Raw genomic sequence first — 17,612 nt, forward strand, 5'->3', positions numbered from 1 at the left:
ATTCTTTGGAGATGCATTCTCAATGTCAGAACTCCGTCTTAATTTGTTGTGTATTTTTCCAGTGCCTCTCTCCACCTTCATGACCATCTTGGTGAAGTTTTCTTCACAACCTTGATACAAAAAGACACTCTCTTGTATTTTCTTTGAAAATAGGCTGAAGGCGGTCCTCCAAATGTCTTATCTCAATTTATGTGTCATTTGACACAAATGTGAGTGAGCTGTAGCCTAGAGAATCATTCCTGAATGGCTGCTGGGCTCCATTTCCCTGTCTGTTTCTCTTCACAGACCTCAGGTTACAGGTGTCAGGCCTCGTTGGTGAGATGCATGTTTGTTTCTCTTGTCAGCTTCTTGACTGGTTCCTTTCCAGATTTCTGCAGGGCAGCCATATGGTCGTTTCAGCATATTTTCTAGATTGCTTCTGTGGCAGGATTCCAGGTCTGGTTGATTAGTGTTTCAGAAACTACTCACACTGACAGGGCTTTAGTTTTTGCCCTTTAGTTTTAGTTCAGATAGCATATTCAGATCTGGTGTCCTTCGTGTCTGTTATCGGAAGTTCATTTGATTTTGATTATTTTATTTTATGTAGCCCATGTATTGGGCTTACTTTCCATCTTCTTACATGTTAAGCAAGAAAGGCCCATGAAGGCCATTTGTGAAGTGCCTAAACAGTGCCGGTTTTAGAAAGCTAAATCTAACAATAATTCTGCTAGATGATCAGTATTAATGTGCATTAGATTGGCTAGAGAGGTATACCAATCTTCTCTTTTCTACATTTTTTATTCTTAGTTATATAATTCTTGAAATTGCTCTCTTTTGGGGGGGGGTGGGATTTATTTTGGAAATTGCTCTCTGTAACTGTGAGGCAAGGAGAAAATTACTCACAATATTGGTAGTGATGTTTAAGAAAAAACTGTTCATGACACTTTAAAGAATATGTTGGAGAAGACTCTTGAGAGTCCCTTGCACTGCAAGGAGATCCAACCAGTACATCCTAAAGCAGATCAGTCCTGGGTGTTCATTGGAAGGACTGATGTTGAAGCTGAAACTCCAATACTTTGACCACCTGATGCGAAGAGCTGACTCATTGGAAAAGACCCTGATGCTAGGAAAGATTGAGGGCAGGAGGAGAAGGGGACAGCAGAGGGTGAGATGGTTGGATGGCATCTCCGACTCAATGGACATGGGTTTGGGTGAACTCCGGCAGTTGGTGATGGACAGGGAGGCCTGGCGTGCTGCGGTTCATGGGGTTGCAAAGAGTCGGACACGACTGAGCGACTGAGCTGAAAGCAGACTCTTTTCAGGGGGACTGTTGGTGTAGAGTAACCAGAAGTAAATACAGAGGGATTAAATGCAAACTTGAAATAAAAGTAGGAAAAGTGAGTATGTATAACTAAGAAGAAGGATGGGGATGAATAGATGAAAAATTACTAAGAGGAAAGAAACATCGAAATAAGGGGGATCCTGGCTAAACAGATCTGAAAAGGATTATTGAAGAAGACAGGCCAGGGCAGTGAGATACTACATGGGAGATGGTGGAGATGAGGAACCTGATCACATATCGAGGGTGATCAATATTGAGGGTGGGGGATTCTGGTTAAAGTGACATTGTAGGATTCTTGCTAAAATCGGACATTTCAGAGCTAAACACAGAAGCCCACAAATTAGGGCCTAACTGGGAAGAGTTCAGAGGAGCTGGACTAAAGTATGGTCAAGGAGACACTTTTTGACAGTGTTAATAAATTTAAAACTATAACTTTCAAGGAAGGAGTTCTCATTATAGAAATACTGAAGCAAATCTTTATTAACAAAATAGACCTGTAACAGTTCATGCTTAAGCTCAGTGGACCAATAGCAGGAATATTCCCTACCTGAATCTACTTTTGGTTATTCTTGATCACTAGGAACTGTATCATTTCAGGTTATTTTGAAGTTGAAGAAAAGCAACTTAATGTCTTATATTCAGGCTCTGCTTTGTGATTTTGTTGTTTTGATTTCAGTGATGAGGACTGAAATTATAATATGAAGAAGCTAATTTAGACATCATGAAAAACTCACTGCTTTTCTGTTAAAAGATAAAGGTTTTAAATAAACTAGCTATAAAATATTGTAATATTTTGAGACTTAGGCTTAGATTCTTTATTCAGGTTAATTAAAATCTAAATTTTACTTTGCTTATATATTTTACTTAATTTTTCTTTGGCACTTTCACTTTATCTCAAGGAACCTACTTAGTGTATTTTTTCAGAGTTTCTTGTATTTTTTTTAGGAGGTGAATTTTATTGTAGTTAACTTTTGTTTCTGTGCCAAATGCCCTGTTTGGGTGGGAGGTAATCTTTCCAAAGAAGCTGTATTGCTTTTTGTCAGTTACCTCATCTTTCTAGTGTTCCTAAGCATTCTGCCTGGAGTGCTCTGTGTTTAGATTTGAAGGTTCTTATTTTCATGACTGGCACTCAGTTTAGAAAGTGACCTTTTGAAGGAGATGACTAGAGGTTTAAATTTACTAGATTCTAGAAGGTGAGCTGCTAGGTGCAGATTTCAAAGAACTGGTTGACTATTTTTGCAGCAGGATATTTTCTTGGATTTATATTCAGATTTTCAGTGCCTATAAATGGAGTAGATTTATAGTCAACAAAATGATTTTTTTTTGGACCAGCTGCAACTGTAATGGATTTAGTCCCAATCCTTGAGACATAAGTTCCTAAGTTTTTAGTAGTATTAGATTCACAAGCTTATTAAAAATTCAGAATTTTCTGGTCTCACTAGCAGAGAGTCTCACATTGTTGTTGACAAATTGGGCCTGGTATGAGCATATTTAACAAATGTCCAATACTTTGAGAAACACTGCTTCAGGACCTCCGTGGTTCCCAAGCCTGATGATGTTTTTGAATCAATCTGGTTTGCTTTAAAAAATATGTTGATACTTTGGTCCACCTGATTACTACATTCGACTATCTGGGACTATGGTCCTATAACCTGCATTTTTACCAAGCTGTCTGGTAATGCTTAGACAGAAAGCCACATCTCAGGATCCCATCTTTGAGATCTATTGCTTAGTTTCACCTGTGCCTGAGGGCTTTGTACCTTTATGTTCTAGGGTCTCCCAAGATCTAATTTCTAGGTGAAATGTTATGTTAGAAAGCTCTTGCTGTTACTTCTCAGACATGCCCAGATGTTGTATTGGGCATAACTAAAAGGATTGCCTTACATTTTTCTATTTAATACTAGGTGACTTAAGGCGTGTGTGCACACACAGATTATGGGATTTAATGGCTCCTTCTTTTTGAACATAACTGTTCAAGGATAAAAAGGTTTTACACACTTGTGTTTTGATACTACTGACTAACATTGTTAATGTGATATATTTGTGTAAAGCTAGTTATTTAATATGAGTTCTGTGTAGAAAAGTCTGGAAAAATTGGTATTTGTTACTCAGTTATCTTAAGCATTCTGCTGAATTGTATGACTTGAGGATTCTTTACAGTTGTAATCAATGTTGGGTTTTGAATAAAGTAAGAAACAGTTCATTTTTGGTGGTGTGTTACAATAGCTAAGTTTCATGGAGTTATAGTCCTTACACAGTAGTTGAAGGAACAATAGCTCTTTCACAGAAAGTTTAAATAAGTGGTCATTTAAATGCTTTCTTTAAGTTTAGATGTGCTTTGCTTGTAACATCAGTGTTAATAGAAAGCTTGGCTTATAATCTTTATTGAAAGCTAAACACAGAATCAACAATTTTTACTTTTTATTTACTTATGCAGACTGAACCTATGAAAACGTTCAAGTGTGTTAAAGTTTTAAGAAAAGAATGTGAGCATTTTTTATTTTGTGTATTACTGTACATTCTGTATGGCTACATTATGGCACTCAAAAATATTGCATCCTTTTACCACCTGGTGAGGTTGGTTTGTGGTGGCTTGTTACTCTGTAGCTGAAGTTCTTAAAGTTTCTAACAATGATTTTTTTTTAATTTGTAGAAATTTCACTTAAGTTTGTTAATTTTCTACTTCAGATTAGTTTCTTAATACATCAGATTTCCAAACCCACTAGTCAGTCAATCTTCAGTTATTGCCTGTAAATGAAAAATTGTTGGGAACTAACTAGTTAATCTAACATCATATTACAGTTGTTGGCAGTTAGATTTTAAGCATCTTTTGCCTGTTTAGAACAATGCCTTGTGTGCTATTCAGATTCAGAGTTTCTAATATAGCTTCTTGCTTTTAAACCTATTATACTATGATCAAATCGCCTTAAATTTCCAATTAGAAAGCAATAATTATTTTGTACAATCCTCAGCAGGTATCCCAGAGGAACCCCAGGCCTATACCGCTCCATCCTCAGGGAAGATAAGAGGAGAGGGCTAATACAACCTGTGTGTGTATGTGTGTTGTTTATGTTAGTTGCTCAGTCTGTCCAACTCTTTGCAACCCACCAGGCTCTTCTGTCCATGGGATTCTCCAGGCAAGAGTACTGAAATGGGTTGCCATTCCCTTCACTAGGGGATCTTCCCAGCCCAGGGATTGAACCCAGCTCTCCTGCACTGCAGGCAGATTCTTTACTGAGTCACCGGGGAAACCTAATACAACCTGTAGATGGATTATAATGAGGACGTCTTTTTACAGAATGCCACATGAGAAGTCATCTTCTGGTCCTAACGATGATGGTACTGAAACAGATGTGATTTTTTTCCAACCATCATATTTTATTGCTGAATTTACTTACTCTGCATTTTACCCTCAAATGTCTAAGCAGGAGATGTTAGCAACAGGACTACAAGTGGCATAAGAGTCTCACCACCGGACAGTTGCCCTTGGTGTAGTTAGAGTGCGTCATTCTAGCTGTCTCTCACAGATTTTTTGCCTCGTGTGCCTTCTTGTCCTTCACTGGTGTGCATGTGCCGTAATATACAACTTTATGTTATAGCTTAATTCTACATATTATATCTCCCTCAACCAGAATGTAAATTCCTTGAGGAGAATCTGAAATTTATTTTGTCATCCTCCTTGGTACATCAAACAATACTTTTCATATAGTAGACATTCAGCAAGTTTTAATTAGTGGTGGTGAGTGCCTGGTTTCACCACATTTGAAGTTACTATTTTTCTGATGCCCGTTTAGCTTGAGTAATAAGTATTTAATTGACTTTCTTTCATACTTTAGAATATTTATTTTAGCAATTTTATTGTTAGTTTTAATTAAATTTTATTATTTAAGCACTTGTAAATTTAAAGATTGTTTAAGTATACTAATGTATGTTTCTAGTTGATAAGGTGTCCTCTTGTTTGATCTACTTGAGTTGAGGTGATTTTGTAATAATTAGTTGAGAAATGTGATCACCCAGTTCAAAACTAAATACATATTTAATCCCAGCTGAAATCATGAAATAAGAAATAATTTATTATGTTGCCTATATAAATGGAGTAACCCCCCCCTTAACCACAGGGGACACATATCAGAACTTCCAGTTGAGCCTAAACCTGCAGATACTATTATATCCTGTATATCCTGTATTTTTCCTATACGTACATCCTTATGATAAAGCTTATTTTATAAATTAGGCACAGTTAAGATATTAACAACAATAATAATAAAATTTGTAAGGATATACTGTTATAGGGACTTCCCTATTGGTCCAATGCAAGGGGCCTGGGTTCGATCCCTGGTCAGGAAACTAGATCCCACATGCTGCAACCAAAAATACCTGCCATGCTGCAACAAATACCAAACATCCTACGTGCCACAACTAAGACCCGGTGAAGCCAGATTAAAAAAATTTTTTAAATATATTGTAATAAAAGTTATGTGAGCATGGTCTCTCTCTCAAAATACCTCATACAAATATAATGCCTTTTCCATCTTAACTAAGTATTTGGCACGCACTGTGGCTCTTTTGCAGTTTGAGGAAAACCAAATTTCTTTTTCCTTCTTCACAATTTCACAGATAAAAGATTCGTTCTTACTATAGATCTTAGTAACCTGAGCATTTAATATTTTTTTCCTTCCTTTATTAAGCTGAGAGCTTCCACATTTTCACTTCAAGGGTGAAGTTTCTCTTTGGCGTAGCGGGTTGCCAGCATCACTCCTCTTGTGCTTTGAGCTATTATTAAGTAAAATAGTTGCTACTTACAGACACTGTGATACCAGGACAATCAGCTGAATAACTGAAAAGGCTAGTATGTGGTTTAGAGTTGGGACACAAGTTTTTCATATATAGTGGCTTTCCATTTTCTGGTTGTAGCTGACCTTTATGTAGGCTTTTTTATTGCTAAAAATGGTTCTTTTTCAAGGGATAATCTGTTTTTGTCCTTTGTTTCTTCTTGGTGGAGAGAATGTAACGTAACTTTATAAAGTTTTAAATAAATTATTATAAATCAGATTATGAGAGATGTTAACTTTCTGTTTCCTAAAGTTGCTAAAATTTGTACATATTGCTTTTATAACCAAATTTTTTAAAAAGAATTAATAGAAATAGCTCCTGGTAATAGAACTAAAAACAGTCTGCATGTCCTCTGAATTACTTGTGGTAGGGGACGAGATAAGAAGGAGAAAAAGAAGTAAACAGTAAGTCCTAGAAAACAAATAGCGAGGAAGCATTCTAAGAGGGAGAACAAGTTCCATGAAAGAGTTACAGATTTAATCAGATTTGTTATAACAATAAATATAAGTGGGATGAACATATATTTTTCAGGAAGAAGGCTTACTATAAATTTTTTTCAAAAGCCTAATTATATACAGTATACAAGAGTATTACCTAAATAGCACAACTGAAAGAAATGGAAAATGAAAGAATAGGCATACCAGATACAGTATAATAGAAAGAAAGCATTAAGGGGTGATAAAATTAAATTTGATAGAGTTTAAAAGTAAAAAATTATAAATGGAACAGACTATAATGGTAAAGCATATAAGTCATAATAATAATGTCATGGATCAATATGTAACCAAACTATACAGGGCTAAATTTCTATAAATTTTTTTTTTTTCTGGCCACTCAGCGCAGCTTGTGGGATCTTAGTTCCCCAACCACCAGGATTGAATGCATGCCCCCTGCAGTGGAAGTGCAAGAGTCCTAACCACTGAACCACCAGGGAAGCCAAGCCCCCAGAACTAAATTTAAATGATAAAAATTATAAGAGATAAAGAGAATTGTTGTATCTCAATAGCAGTTTAGAAATTTTGGAGTAGTTCTCTAAATATGTGACAGATCATGGTTCTATTTTATTACTATATTCTGTATTTTTATTTCAGTTAATATATAAGAAAAAGAACTGTATTCTGAAAACAGAAAATATATGCTCTCCATGACTGATGAAATATTTATAAAAACTGATGATGATTTTTGGTCACGAATAAAATTTCAGGTGATTCCAAACAGTAGAAATAGATTATCCTAGACTTTGCTTATTACAAAATAAAGTGAGAGCTAAGTAATAAAGTTAGGTAGGAAATCTGGTAATTTCCATATCTTCTCTAACATTCTTGGGTCAAAGAAATCAGAACTGCAGGTGTAAGATACAGTTTGGCTCTCCAGCCCTCTGTGTCCAAGGATGTGGACCCCAGGGAGGCGGAAGACCAGCTGTAAGAGGCTTGAGCTTTCTCAGGTTCCGGTATTCATGAGAGTCCTAGACTCAATGGACATGAGTTTGAGCAAGCTCTAGGAGAAGGTGAAGGATAGGGAAGCCTGGCATGCTGCAGTCCATGCCATAGCAAAGAGTTGGACATGACTGAGTGACTGAACTGACTGAACGAAGGTCCTCGAGCCACTCCCCTGCAGAACTGAGGACGACTGTGTGTGAATAATGTGACAGTTCACAGTAGGTTGCGTTTCCTTTTGTTTTCTGATTTTTAAATAAGGAAAACAATTTTGTATTTTGTTTTCAGAAGAATAAAGGACAATATTCAGTAACAAATGTTTCTTGACCCTCTGTAATGTGCAAGGCATTTTCTTTGATGTGAAATATAACTGAATAAGAATGAGCCTTGGATACTTGTAATCCACTAGATTTGATTATAGTATGCACATTTGAGATGCATACATGAAAAATCTTTTATATTTTCGTTGTAAAGAACTATAGAGTTCAGTATGATCATCTCTGTTTTCAGCAGAGGTAAAACAGATCATTCTGGTAGATTGATTGAACTGTGTAGAATGTCTGGAGTTCTTGGTTCCTTTTTACTTCTGTCATGTATTAGCAGTTTTGTTTCGGTGGACAATTTAATTTTATCCCTCTGGGCTTCAAATTTTTCATCCATTAAGGAGGAAACAATTAAAATAAGATTCTGTATACATGTTTTTTTTTGTGCATGTGTAGCTGTGAATAAATTCATTTGTTGAGTATTGAGTATCAACTCCTTTTCAATCTGTAGGGACCAAACTTACTCTCTGGTCAGGAAGGAAGGACAAATTTAGGGCTTCATGCAAGCAGAGGAGAGTGTGTATATCTTTAAGAAGGATAGAGATGAAGAAAAGAAGAGCATTGGGAAAGGTTTCACAGAAGCAGGGTGACACCTGAGCTGGTCTTGAAGATAAGTTTTTGCCAAGTGTACAGAGAAGGGGAATATTTTAGATGCAGGAGATGATAGAAAGTATAGAGGCAGAGAAGCAAGTACTTCACATTTGGGAAATTGAAGTTTATTAGTAGTTTCTATGGTAGTTAGTAGTTAGCACAGGTTTATGGAGGAGTGGTGGTAGCAAGACATTAAGTATTGAGGTATATGGGAGCTGAACTGTGAAAAAAATAATGGATTTTGAGTGAAAGACTGAATAAGCCATAGCAGTTTTTTTTAGCAGTGGAGGGAGGTGGCCCTGTAAGATACTGTGGATTCGGAGACAGCAGTTAGGAAACTGGCAGTTGAGTTGAGACATGATGAAGTCTTAATTAAAATAATGGCAGTGGAGATGATATAGAGGGTTAAGAATAGGTCTCTGAAACGAATGAGCTTCGTAGGGTGTAACAGTGTATGCAAAATTTAATACACGAATGTATTTTCCTTTGGAGAGGGTCTATAAATTTCATCAGCTCATACAGCATGACTTTTAGGGTAAATATACATTGTAGGGACAATTGGCAGGATGGTATTTTACAAACTATGAAGTTTAAATAATTTTAAGTTTTACTTTATTCTTTATGACTAATGTATTTTTTTCTTCACTTTTTATAGTGGACAGGCCCAAATCTCAGCAAGTTCGAACCTCTAGCACAATAAGGCGAACCTCTTCCCTGGATACCATAACAGGACCTTATCTCACAGGACAGTGGCCACGGGATCCTCATGTTCATTACCCTTCATGCATGAAAGATAAAGCTACTCAGGTAAAATAAGCAAATCAGTTTCATTACCCTATAGTTCTTCTATTTTGATCACAGTAAAGAAAATGTAATTTAATCAAATTTTCCCAATTATTAAATATATCAAAGAAAACTATATCTTTAATAAACTTTAAACTAAAAACTTTTATCACCTGGGTTTTTAAATTATTTAGTATTTAATAAGTAGCACATCAGTCTGTATTAGTGATTTTCGAGACTTACAGTTTTAGGAATTATTTTCCTACAGAAATTAATATAGTGACTAGTAAGTATATTAGAAAATACAGCCATATCTCATATTATTGTGCGTCTCAGATACTGCCTTTTTTATATAAATTCAATGTTTTTGGCAATCTTCAGTCGAGCAAGTATGTCAGCATCAGTTTTTCCAGCAGCATTTGCTCACTTCATGTCTCTCTGTCAGTTCTTTCAATATTTCAAACTTTTTTTGTTATTATATGTGTTATGGTGATCCATCATCAGTGATCTTTATTGATATGGTTGTAAAAGGATTATGACTTGCTGAAGGTTCAGATGATGGTTAGCATTTTTTAGCAATGAAGTGTTTTTAATTACAGTATATACATTTTTTTTAAAGATGTAATCCTGTTGAACATTTAATAGATGATAGTAATAGAATAAATGTAATTTTTATATGCACGTGAAAACCAAAAATTTTGTGTGACTTGCTTTATTGTGGCGGTCTGGAACCAAACCTGCAGTATCTCCAAGGTATGCTGGCATAAGTAATTTTTGAAGAAACCCTTGTGCAGTTCTTGGAAATAATTTATAAAGTATTAATACATGGCTAAGGAAATTTGTGTTAAAGGATTTTTTTTTTCCTGTTTAAAACCAAAACTGAAATCCTTGAGAAAGAAATAGAAAACTTTTTGTTTGTCACACTTTCCCATTTTTGGTCACACTTTCCCTATTTGTGGAAGATTTCCTAAGCTTTTGATTTGAAAAATTTTCCTTCCATGGCAGGAAAATATCTGAAAACATCCTAATACATGGTTTCTGAATTCCTGACCATATCTGTATAGCATTAGTCAATCAGCATTATGAAGAATACTGAGTCTGAGAGATGGCTGTTGGCCTTAAGGAACTTACAGCATAGTTGGGAAGATAAAATGTAAGTGGAAGAAAACTGGTAATAAAAGATGAGTATAATCAGGTGTTAGATGAATGGAGCATTTAAATGTAAGGGAATTCAAAGGAATGGGAATATTTTTGGCCTTGTGGATGAGGGAAATAGAAGGATTAGAGTTTCGTGTCTGAAGAATGAGGGAAAGGGGAGAAAATTTTGGACATGATCTATGAAAATCTTTTCCAGTTTTGTAATTTTCTCAGGCAACCTTGAAACCGTGAAATTAGCTTTTTTATCATCCATCCTATAAGTTTTGTCTGTGTAATATTTTATGTCTCCCATACCAAGTCTTTTGCTCTCCACTCTTCATGAGGAGAAAAAACAGTTTGATATAGTAGGCCTGGGATGTGGGCCTGGACACTTAGACATGGTCATGGATAATTTAAACGATCTTTCTGGAAGAGCTGGACTCAGAAGTGTGATAGAGTATGGGTATAGACTATAAAAAGAAAGAAGGTCACGAAATCAAGGACTCAGTTTTTAGAAATGCACGCAAGGAAAGGATAAAAAATTAATGTATTCACCTGGTAGCAATAAGAAGAAAGTTAACGTTTACTGACTAGTTACCATCTACTTTCTGTTTTTATATCTGTGTTTCATTAATTCTCATTTAATTCATTTATAAGGACATTATAAAATTACACAATGGAGAAGCAGAAATTCAGTGAAGTTAAGTGACTTACTCACTATCATAAAGCTAGAAAGTGCTGCAGCCAGGTTTCTAATACAGGTTAATTTGTTAGCCAATCTAAACCTTCAATTTTCTAGGGGCTTTAGGATAAATGGAATAGTGTGTGTGTGTATCACCTAGTAGAGTAATTGGCACTATACTTAAAAATGGTAGGTATTCTTTTTATATTAAAAAGAAACCCTATCTTTTATTGAATATATATGCTTTATGCTGACACCCTCCAAAAACATTATCTTACTCATTCTTCACCAAAATTCTGAGAAAGAAGAGGAAACAGAAAAAGAGCAAAAGCTTACAGAAAACTAAGTATAGCCTTACATACCAAAGGGAGAGTTGTTTTAAAAAAGAAAAGATTATTAACAGTATTAGGTACAATCATGAGGTCATAGAACATAAGGACTAAATATAGGGATTTGGGGCATATAGCCTTCGAGAGTGAAATACTGATAATACGCTAAGAGGGGAAGAAACTCTTGGGAGTTAAGAAGAGAGTGATATGGAGATAGCAGAAAAAGAAGCTGGGTAGGTTTCTTAACCATATCTGTTTCTTTACCTGTGCAGTGGGATTAATGAAACCTAATGATAATGTTGGATGACTAAATAGGATAATATTTGAAAGTGAATGGGCTTCCCTGGTGGCTCAGTGGTAAAGAATCTGCCTGCAATGCAGGAGACCTGGGTTCGATCCCTGGGTCAGGAAGATCCCCTAGAGAAGGGACTGGCTACCCACTCCAGTATTCTTGCCTGGAGAATTCCGTGGACAGAGGAGCCTGGTGGGCTACAGACCATGGGGCAGCAAAGAGTAGGACATGACTGAGTGACTAACTACTTGAAAGTGAATATGGCAACACATAGGTTAGCAGTAGATACAGACAGGCCCATTTGTAACATTTGCAGAGTCTGGAGCAAATACAAAACGTACATCTACATACCATATACATACCAAGTTAAATTAACAAACTGTTACATAAAATCTGTTTTATCCGTTCATTCTTGATACATAAACCTTCCTATAGACCTTGAGGTTCAGGTTTGAGTGAAGTCCTGGATTCCTCAGAGTTGAATGCTAGAATGTGTCTGCATGATGCTGAGCCCACCCTACCCTCTGAGCCTGAACCCATAACTCTTCCTAACACTCATACCGTTCTATACTCTGAGGGATGGCTTTATGCGTATGTGTCAACCCCGTAGTCTTCACCTTCATACTCCATATATACTTTCTCAGAGAGTGAGACCAAGAGTAGGTCTTGGTAGACCCTGGAAATCAGATCTGGTGCAGTTTGAACAACGAACTCATGAGTCTAGGTTACCCAGAGCAAAGTTGATGGTAGAGGCGTGGGCTCATGATGTGCTATCCTTCTGGCCCCAAGGTCTCTTCACCCTTTGGGAAAAGGCACGGCTGGAAGAGGGCCATAGCAGTTCCCCCAAAAGCTTGAGGTCCAAGGTAGGGCCTTCTTTTGCCTGGGTCTTCATGTAGATTGTCTATTTGAGAAGCCAGACATTGATAGGAAGGCAAAATACAGGCCTCATTTTACATATGATTTACTGAGGCTTAGAGAAGTTGAGTAACTTGTACATTGTTATATAGCTAATAAATATGAAGTGCTTTGAATCCAGATTTAGCTGATTCCAAAGGTTTTATGTTTTCTCCAGTTCCTCACTGCCTCCCATAGTAATCACTAAAGTGTGTAGTGCTTGCCTCACATGTGTAAGAAATGGTCTTGCCCTGAAGCATTTTTAGTTTAATTGAAGATATTAGGGATGAACATAGGAGATGGTTATTATTGTCACATTCATCCTTTCTTGGTTAATTCTTTAACTCCTGAGGAAGGAAGAAGATTATTTTTATTTATTTAGTGGAAATTAGTGAAGAGAAAGTGGTGCAGTCTGTTTGCTACAGATATTAAATACTTAGGCTGTCTGACTTTAGTGGAGGGAATCTCTAGTATTTTTCACCTTTCATTTTTCCATATTTCAGCTACCTTAGTAATTGATGGTTATAAATAGAATTCTTATTGTTTAATATATTTACACATTGGGCCCTTTTAAAAGAAGTTGCATAGTGTGAAAAAGACTATGGACTTTAGAGACAGATCTTGTGTTCAAAGCAAGGCCCAGAGTGAGGGAACTTTCTGAGATAGTAGAATTGTTGTATATCTTGATAGAGGTTTTGGTTACAAGGGTGGATATATTATATTTATTAGAACTTATACAAGTATACACTTTGTGCGTTCTAACATACAACTTAACTTTAATATATAGAATATAAATATTGAAATCTAAAAGATGTTTAGGTATCCCAGGTTCCTGGATTGGAAGAATTAATATTGTTAAAATGGCCATACTACCCAAAGCAATGTACAGATTTAATGTGATCCATGTCAAATTACCCATGATGTTTTTCATGGAACTGTAATGAATAATACTGAAATTTATATGAGACCACAAAGGACTTAGAATTGCCAAAGCAATCCTGAAGAAAAAGAATAAAGCTGTATGCATAACCTCCCAGATTTCAGACAATACTACAATGCTGTAGGATTCAAAAAACCGTGGTATTGACCCCCAAACAGGTATATGGATCAATGGAACAGAATAGAGAGCCCAGAAATCAACCCACAAACCTACAGTCAGTTAATCTTTGACACAAGAGGCAAGAATGTTCAGTGGAGAAAAGACAATCTCTTCAGCAAGTGGTGGTGTGAAAGCCGGCCAGCCACATATAAATCAGTGAAGTTGGAATACACCTTCACAACATACACAAAAATAAATTCAAAATGGCTTAAAGACTTAAATAAAGATGTGATGCCATAAAACTCCTAGGAGAGGGGCTTCCCTGGTGGTCCGGTGACTAAGAATCCACCTTCCAATGCAGGGGATGTGGGGGGTTCCTTCCTTAATGAGGTAGCTAAGATCCCACATACCACTGGGCAACTTAGCCTGTGTACCACGACTAGAGAAAGCCCGTGTGCTGCAACAAAGACCCAGCAAGGCCACAAAAAGAAAAAAAGAGTAAAACTCCCAGAAGAGAATACAGGCAAACATTCTGTGACATAAATTGTTGCATATTCTATGACATAGATCATACTACCAGTGTTTTCTTAGGTCAGCCTCTCTCAAGGCAAAAGAAAAGCAGAAATACACAAATGGGAGCTAATCAAACTCACAAGTTTTGCACAGCAAAGGAAACCATGAAGAAAATGAAAAGACAACCTACGGAATGGGATAAAATATTTGCAAATGATGCAACTGACACAGATGGGCTTAATTTCCAAAATACACAAACAGTTCTGACAGCTTAATATCAAAAACCAACTCAATCAAAAAATGGGCAGGACAGCTAACTAGACATTTCACCAAAGAAGACATACAGATGGCCAACAGGCACATGAAAAGATGCTCATCATCGCTAATTATTAGAGAATTGCAAATCAAAATTATGATGAGTTATCACTTCACACCAGTCAGAAAAGCTGTTATCAAAAAGTCTAGAAATAATAAATCTTGGAGAGGGTGTAGAGAAAAGGAAAACCCTCCTACACTGTTGATGGGAATGTAAATTAGTACAGCCACTATGAAAAACAGTATGGAGGTTCCTTAAAAAACTAAAAGTAGAGCTACCATGTGAGCCAGCAATCTTAATCCTGGGCATATATCCCCAAAAGACAAAAACTCTTAAATCAAAAAGACACATGCACCCAACATTCATAGCAGCACTATTTACAAGAGCCAAAACATGGAGCAACCTGTGGCCGTCAGCAGATGAAGAGGATGTGGTGTATATATAATGGGATACTACCTAGCCAGAAAGAAGAACTAAATATTGTCATTTGTAGCAGTATGGATATACATAGAAATTCTTATACTAAGTAAAGTGAGTCTGATAAAAGGCAAATATTATGATATCACTTATGTAGTATCTAAAAAAATGATACGAATGAACTTACAAAACAGAAACTGACTCAAAGACATAGAAAACAAACTAGTGATTACAAAAGAGGAAAGGCGGAGAGAGATAAGTTAGGGATTAACAGATAAACTACTATATATAAACTACTATATATAAAATACATAAACATGGTCTTACTGTATACCACAGGGAACTGTATTCAATATCTTGTAATAACCTATAATGGAAAAGAATCGGAAAAAGAACATATATGTATGTATGTTTGTATGGTTCACTTTGCTGCACATGTGAAACTAATGCAATATTATAAATCAAACTATACTTCAAGTAAAAAAAATGTAAGACCTGTTTTTCAAAAGCATCATTTGGTGTTTTTTTCCTTTGTGTACTAGATTCAAGCAACTAGTTCAAGAAAGTAAAAGACCTAATTGATGATATTCAACAAAGTTAAAAAAAAAAAGATTAAAGACTTGAATATAAGACCTAAAGTCATTGAAATCCTAAAAGAAAACGTAGGCTGTAAGCTCTTTGACATGAGTCTTGGTGATGATTTTTTTGGATTAAACTTAAAATGAAGACAATAAAAGAAAAAGTAAACAAGTAGAACATCAAACTAAAAAAGCTTCTGCACATCAAAGGAAGTCATAGACAAAATATAACGCAGCCTACTAAATGGGAAGCCTGGTCACGAAGAGTTGAACACAATTTAGCGACTGAACAACTAAATGGGAAAAAATATTTGCAAATTATATATCCTATAAAGGGTTTATATCCAAGATATATAAAGAACTCAGACAACTCAATAGCAAAACAATCTAAAAAAACAGGCAGAAGACCTGAATAGACATTCTTTCAAAGACATACAGATGGCTACCAGACAAAGAAAAGACGCTCAATATCACTCATCATCAGGGAAATGCAAATCAAATACATGATGAACTATTACCTCATACTTGAAGAAAGTCTATTATCAAAAACACAAGAGATAACAAGTGTTGGTGAGAATGTGGAGAAAAGGAAATCCTTGTCCTGTTTGTAGGGATGTAAATTGGTACTGTTACTACAGAAAACAGCATAGCGGTTCCTCAAAAAATTTAAAAATAGAACTACTATATGATTTAGCAGTTCAATTTCTGGGCATTTGTCCAAAAGAAATGAAAACATTAACTTGAAAAAAGCATAGGCACCCTCATGTTCACTATGGAATTACTTAACCAAGATAGGGATGCAATCTAACTGTCCTTTGATGGATGAATGGATCAAGAAAATGAATAGATAAAAAATACTGTTTTTCAGCCATAAAAAAGAAGGAAATCTTGCCATTTGTGACACCCTGGATGAACCTTGAGGGTGTTATACTAAGTGAAATAAGTCAGATAAAGACAAATATCACTCACACATGGAATCAAAAACAAAACAAAATTCTACCATCTCCTAGACACAGAGAACAGATTGGTAGTTGCTGGGGTGGAGGCGGGTAGGGGTAGTTAAAATGGGTGAAGGGAGTCAAAAAGTACAAACTTCTAGTACTAAAGTCATGGGGATATAATTCACAGCATGGTATGTATACTTGATAATGCTGTATTGTAAAATTCAAAGTTGCTAAGAAAGAAGATCTTAAAAGTTCTTATCACAAGGAAAAGCTTTCTGTAACTATGTATGGTGGCAGATTTCACTAGACTATTGTGGTGATCATTCAGTAATATATATAAATATTGAATTATGTTGTATACTCAAAACTAATATAATGTCATATGTCAGTTATACCTCAATTTAAAAAAAAGCTAGAGCACTCACTTTGACAAGACTAACATCAAACATACATGCATATGTTACTAATTGTTTTCTTTAAATCAAGAACGATTCATTAGGTGTGAAATGCCATTTCATCTTTGAAATGAAGGTGGTTTTAACTCATAACCTATAGTTTGGTGAGTTTTTTAATAGATTACTTAATTGATCATAGTTACACTTCTGAAATGAATACTATTTATTTTTGGAATTCCTTGTTTAAAATATACAGTAGCAATTGAAGTGTTTAATATTTAACTCTATTTGCTTCAATATTGAGAAATGAGGTCTGAAACTTTTTCTTTCTATAGTGTAATCCTTAGATTTCTGCATTATATTTGCTTCATAAAAAAGATTTTGCAACATTTCCTTTCTCTGCTCTGGCATGGTGTAAATTTCATCTCTGTTATCTCTTATTTGGATCTGAAAGAATTTTCCCTATGAAGCAGACTAGTATGTGTTTGGATTATAGCTCTTTAGTAAATATCAGTTTATTCCATGACTGTTAGTTTCTTTTGATTTCTGTCTCTTTTGTTCAGTTTTTTCATTTGTTTTCCTAGAATATAGTCTAGTTCATCCAAATTTTCAACTGTATTTTCATAGAGTTTCATAAAGTACTTTTCTGTAATTCTTTCAACTTTTTGTTTATCTGCAGTTATTTTTCTGTTCTCATTTTTAGTATTGTATATTTGTGTTCGAGTGATTAAATTTACTAGGTTATATATTAAAATTTTTAAGGTGTTGAATTTATTTTCCTGTTTTTCT

General features: G+C 35.5%; 1 protein-coding gene across 1 annotated transcript in view; it reads left to right on the forward strand.

The window, feature by feature from the left end:
- GLCCI1 (glucocorticoid induced 1) overlaps window positions 1-17,612 on the forward strand; it is a 117,283-nt gene that overhangs the window by 29,867 nt on the left and 69,804 nt on the right. The window contains exon 2 of the mRNA XM_061164959.1: window positions 9,160-9,311. Within this exon, the coding sequence (XP_061020942.1) occupies window positions 9,160-9,311 (152 nt within the window). The remainder of the gene's footprint in view (window positions 1-9,159; window positions 9,312-17,612) is intronic.

The sequence above is a fragment of the Dama dama genome, chromosome 18, assembly GCF_033118175.1.
Source record: "Dama dama isolate Ldn47 chromosome 18, ASM3311817v1, whole genome shotgun sequence".
In the NCBI taxonomy this organism is placed as follows: Eukaryota; Metazoa; Chordata; class Mammalia; order Artiodactyla; family Cervidae; genus Dama; species Dama dama.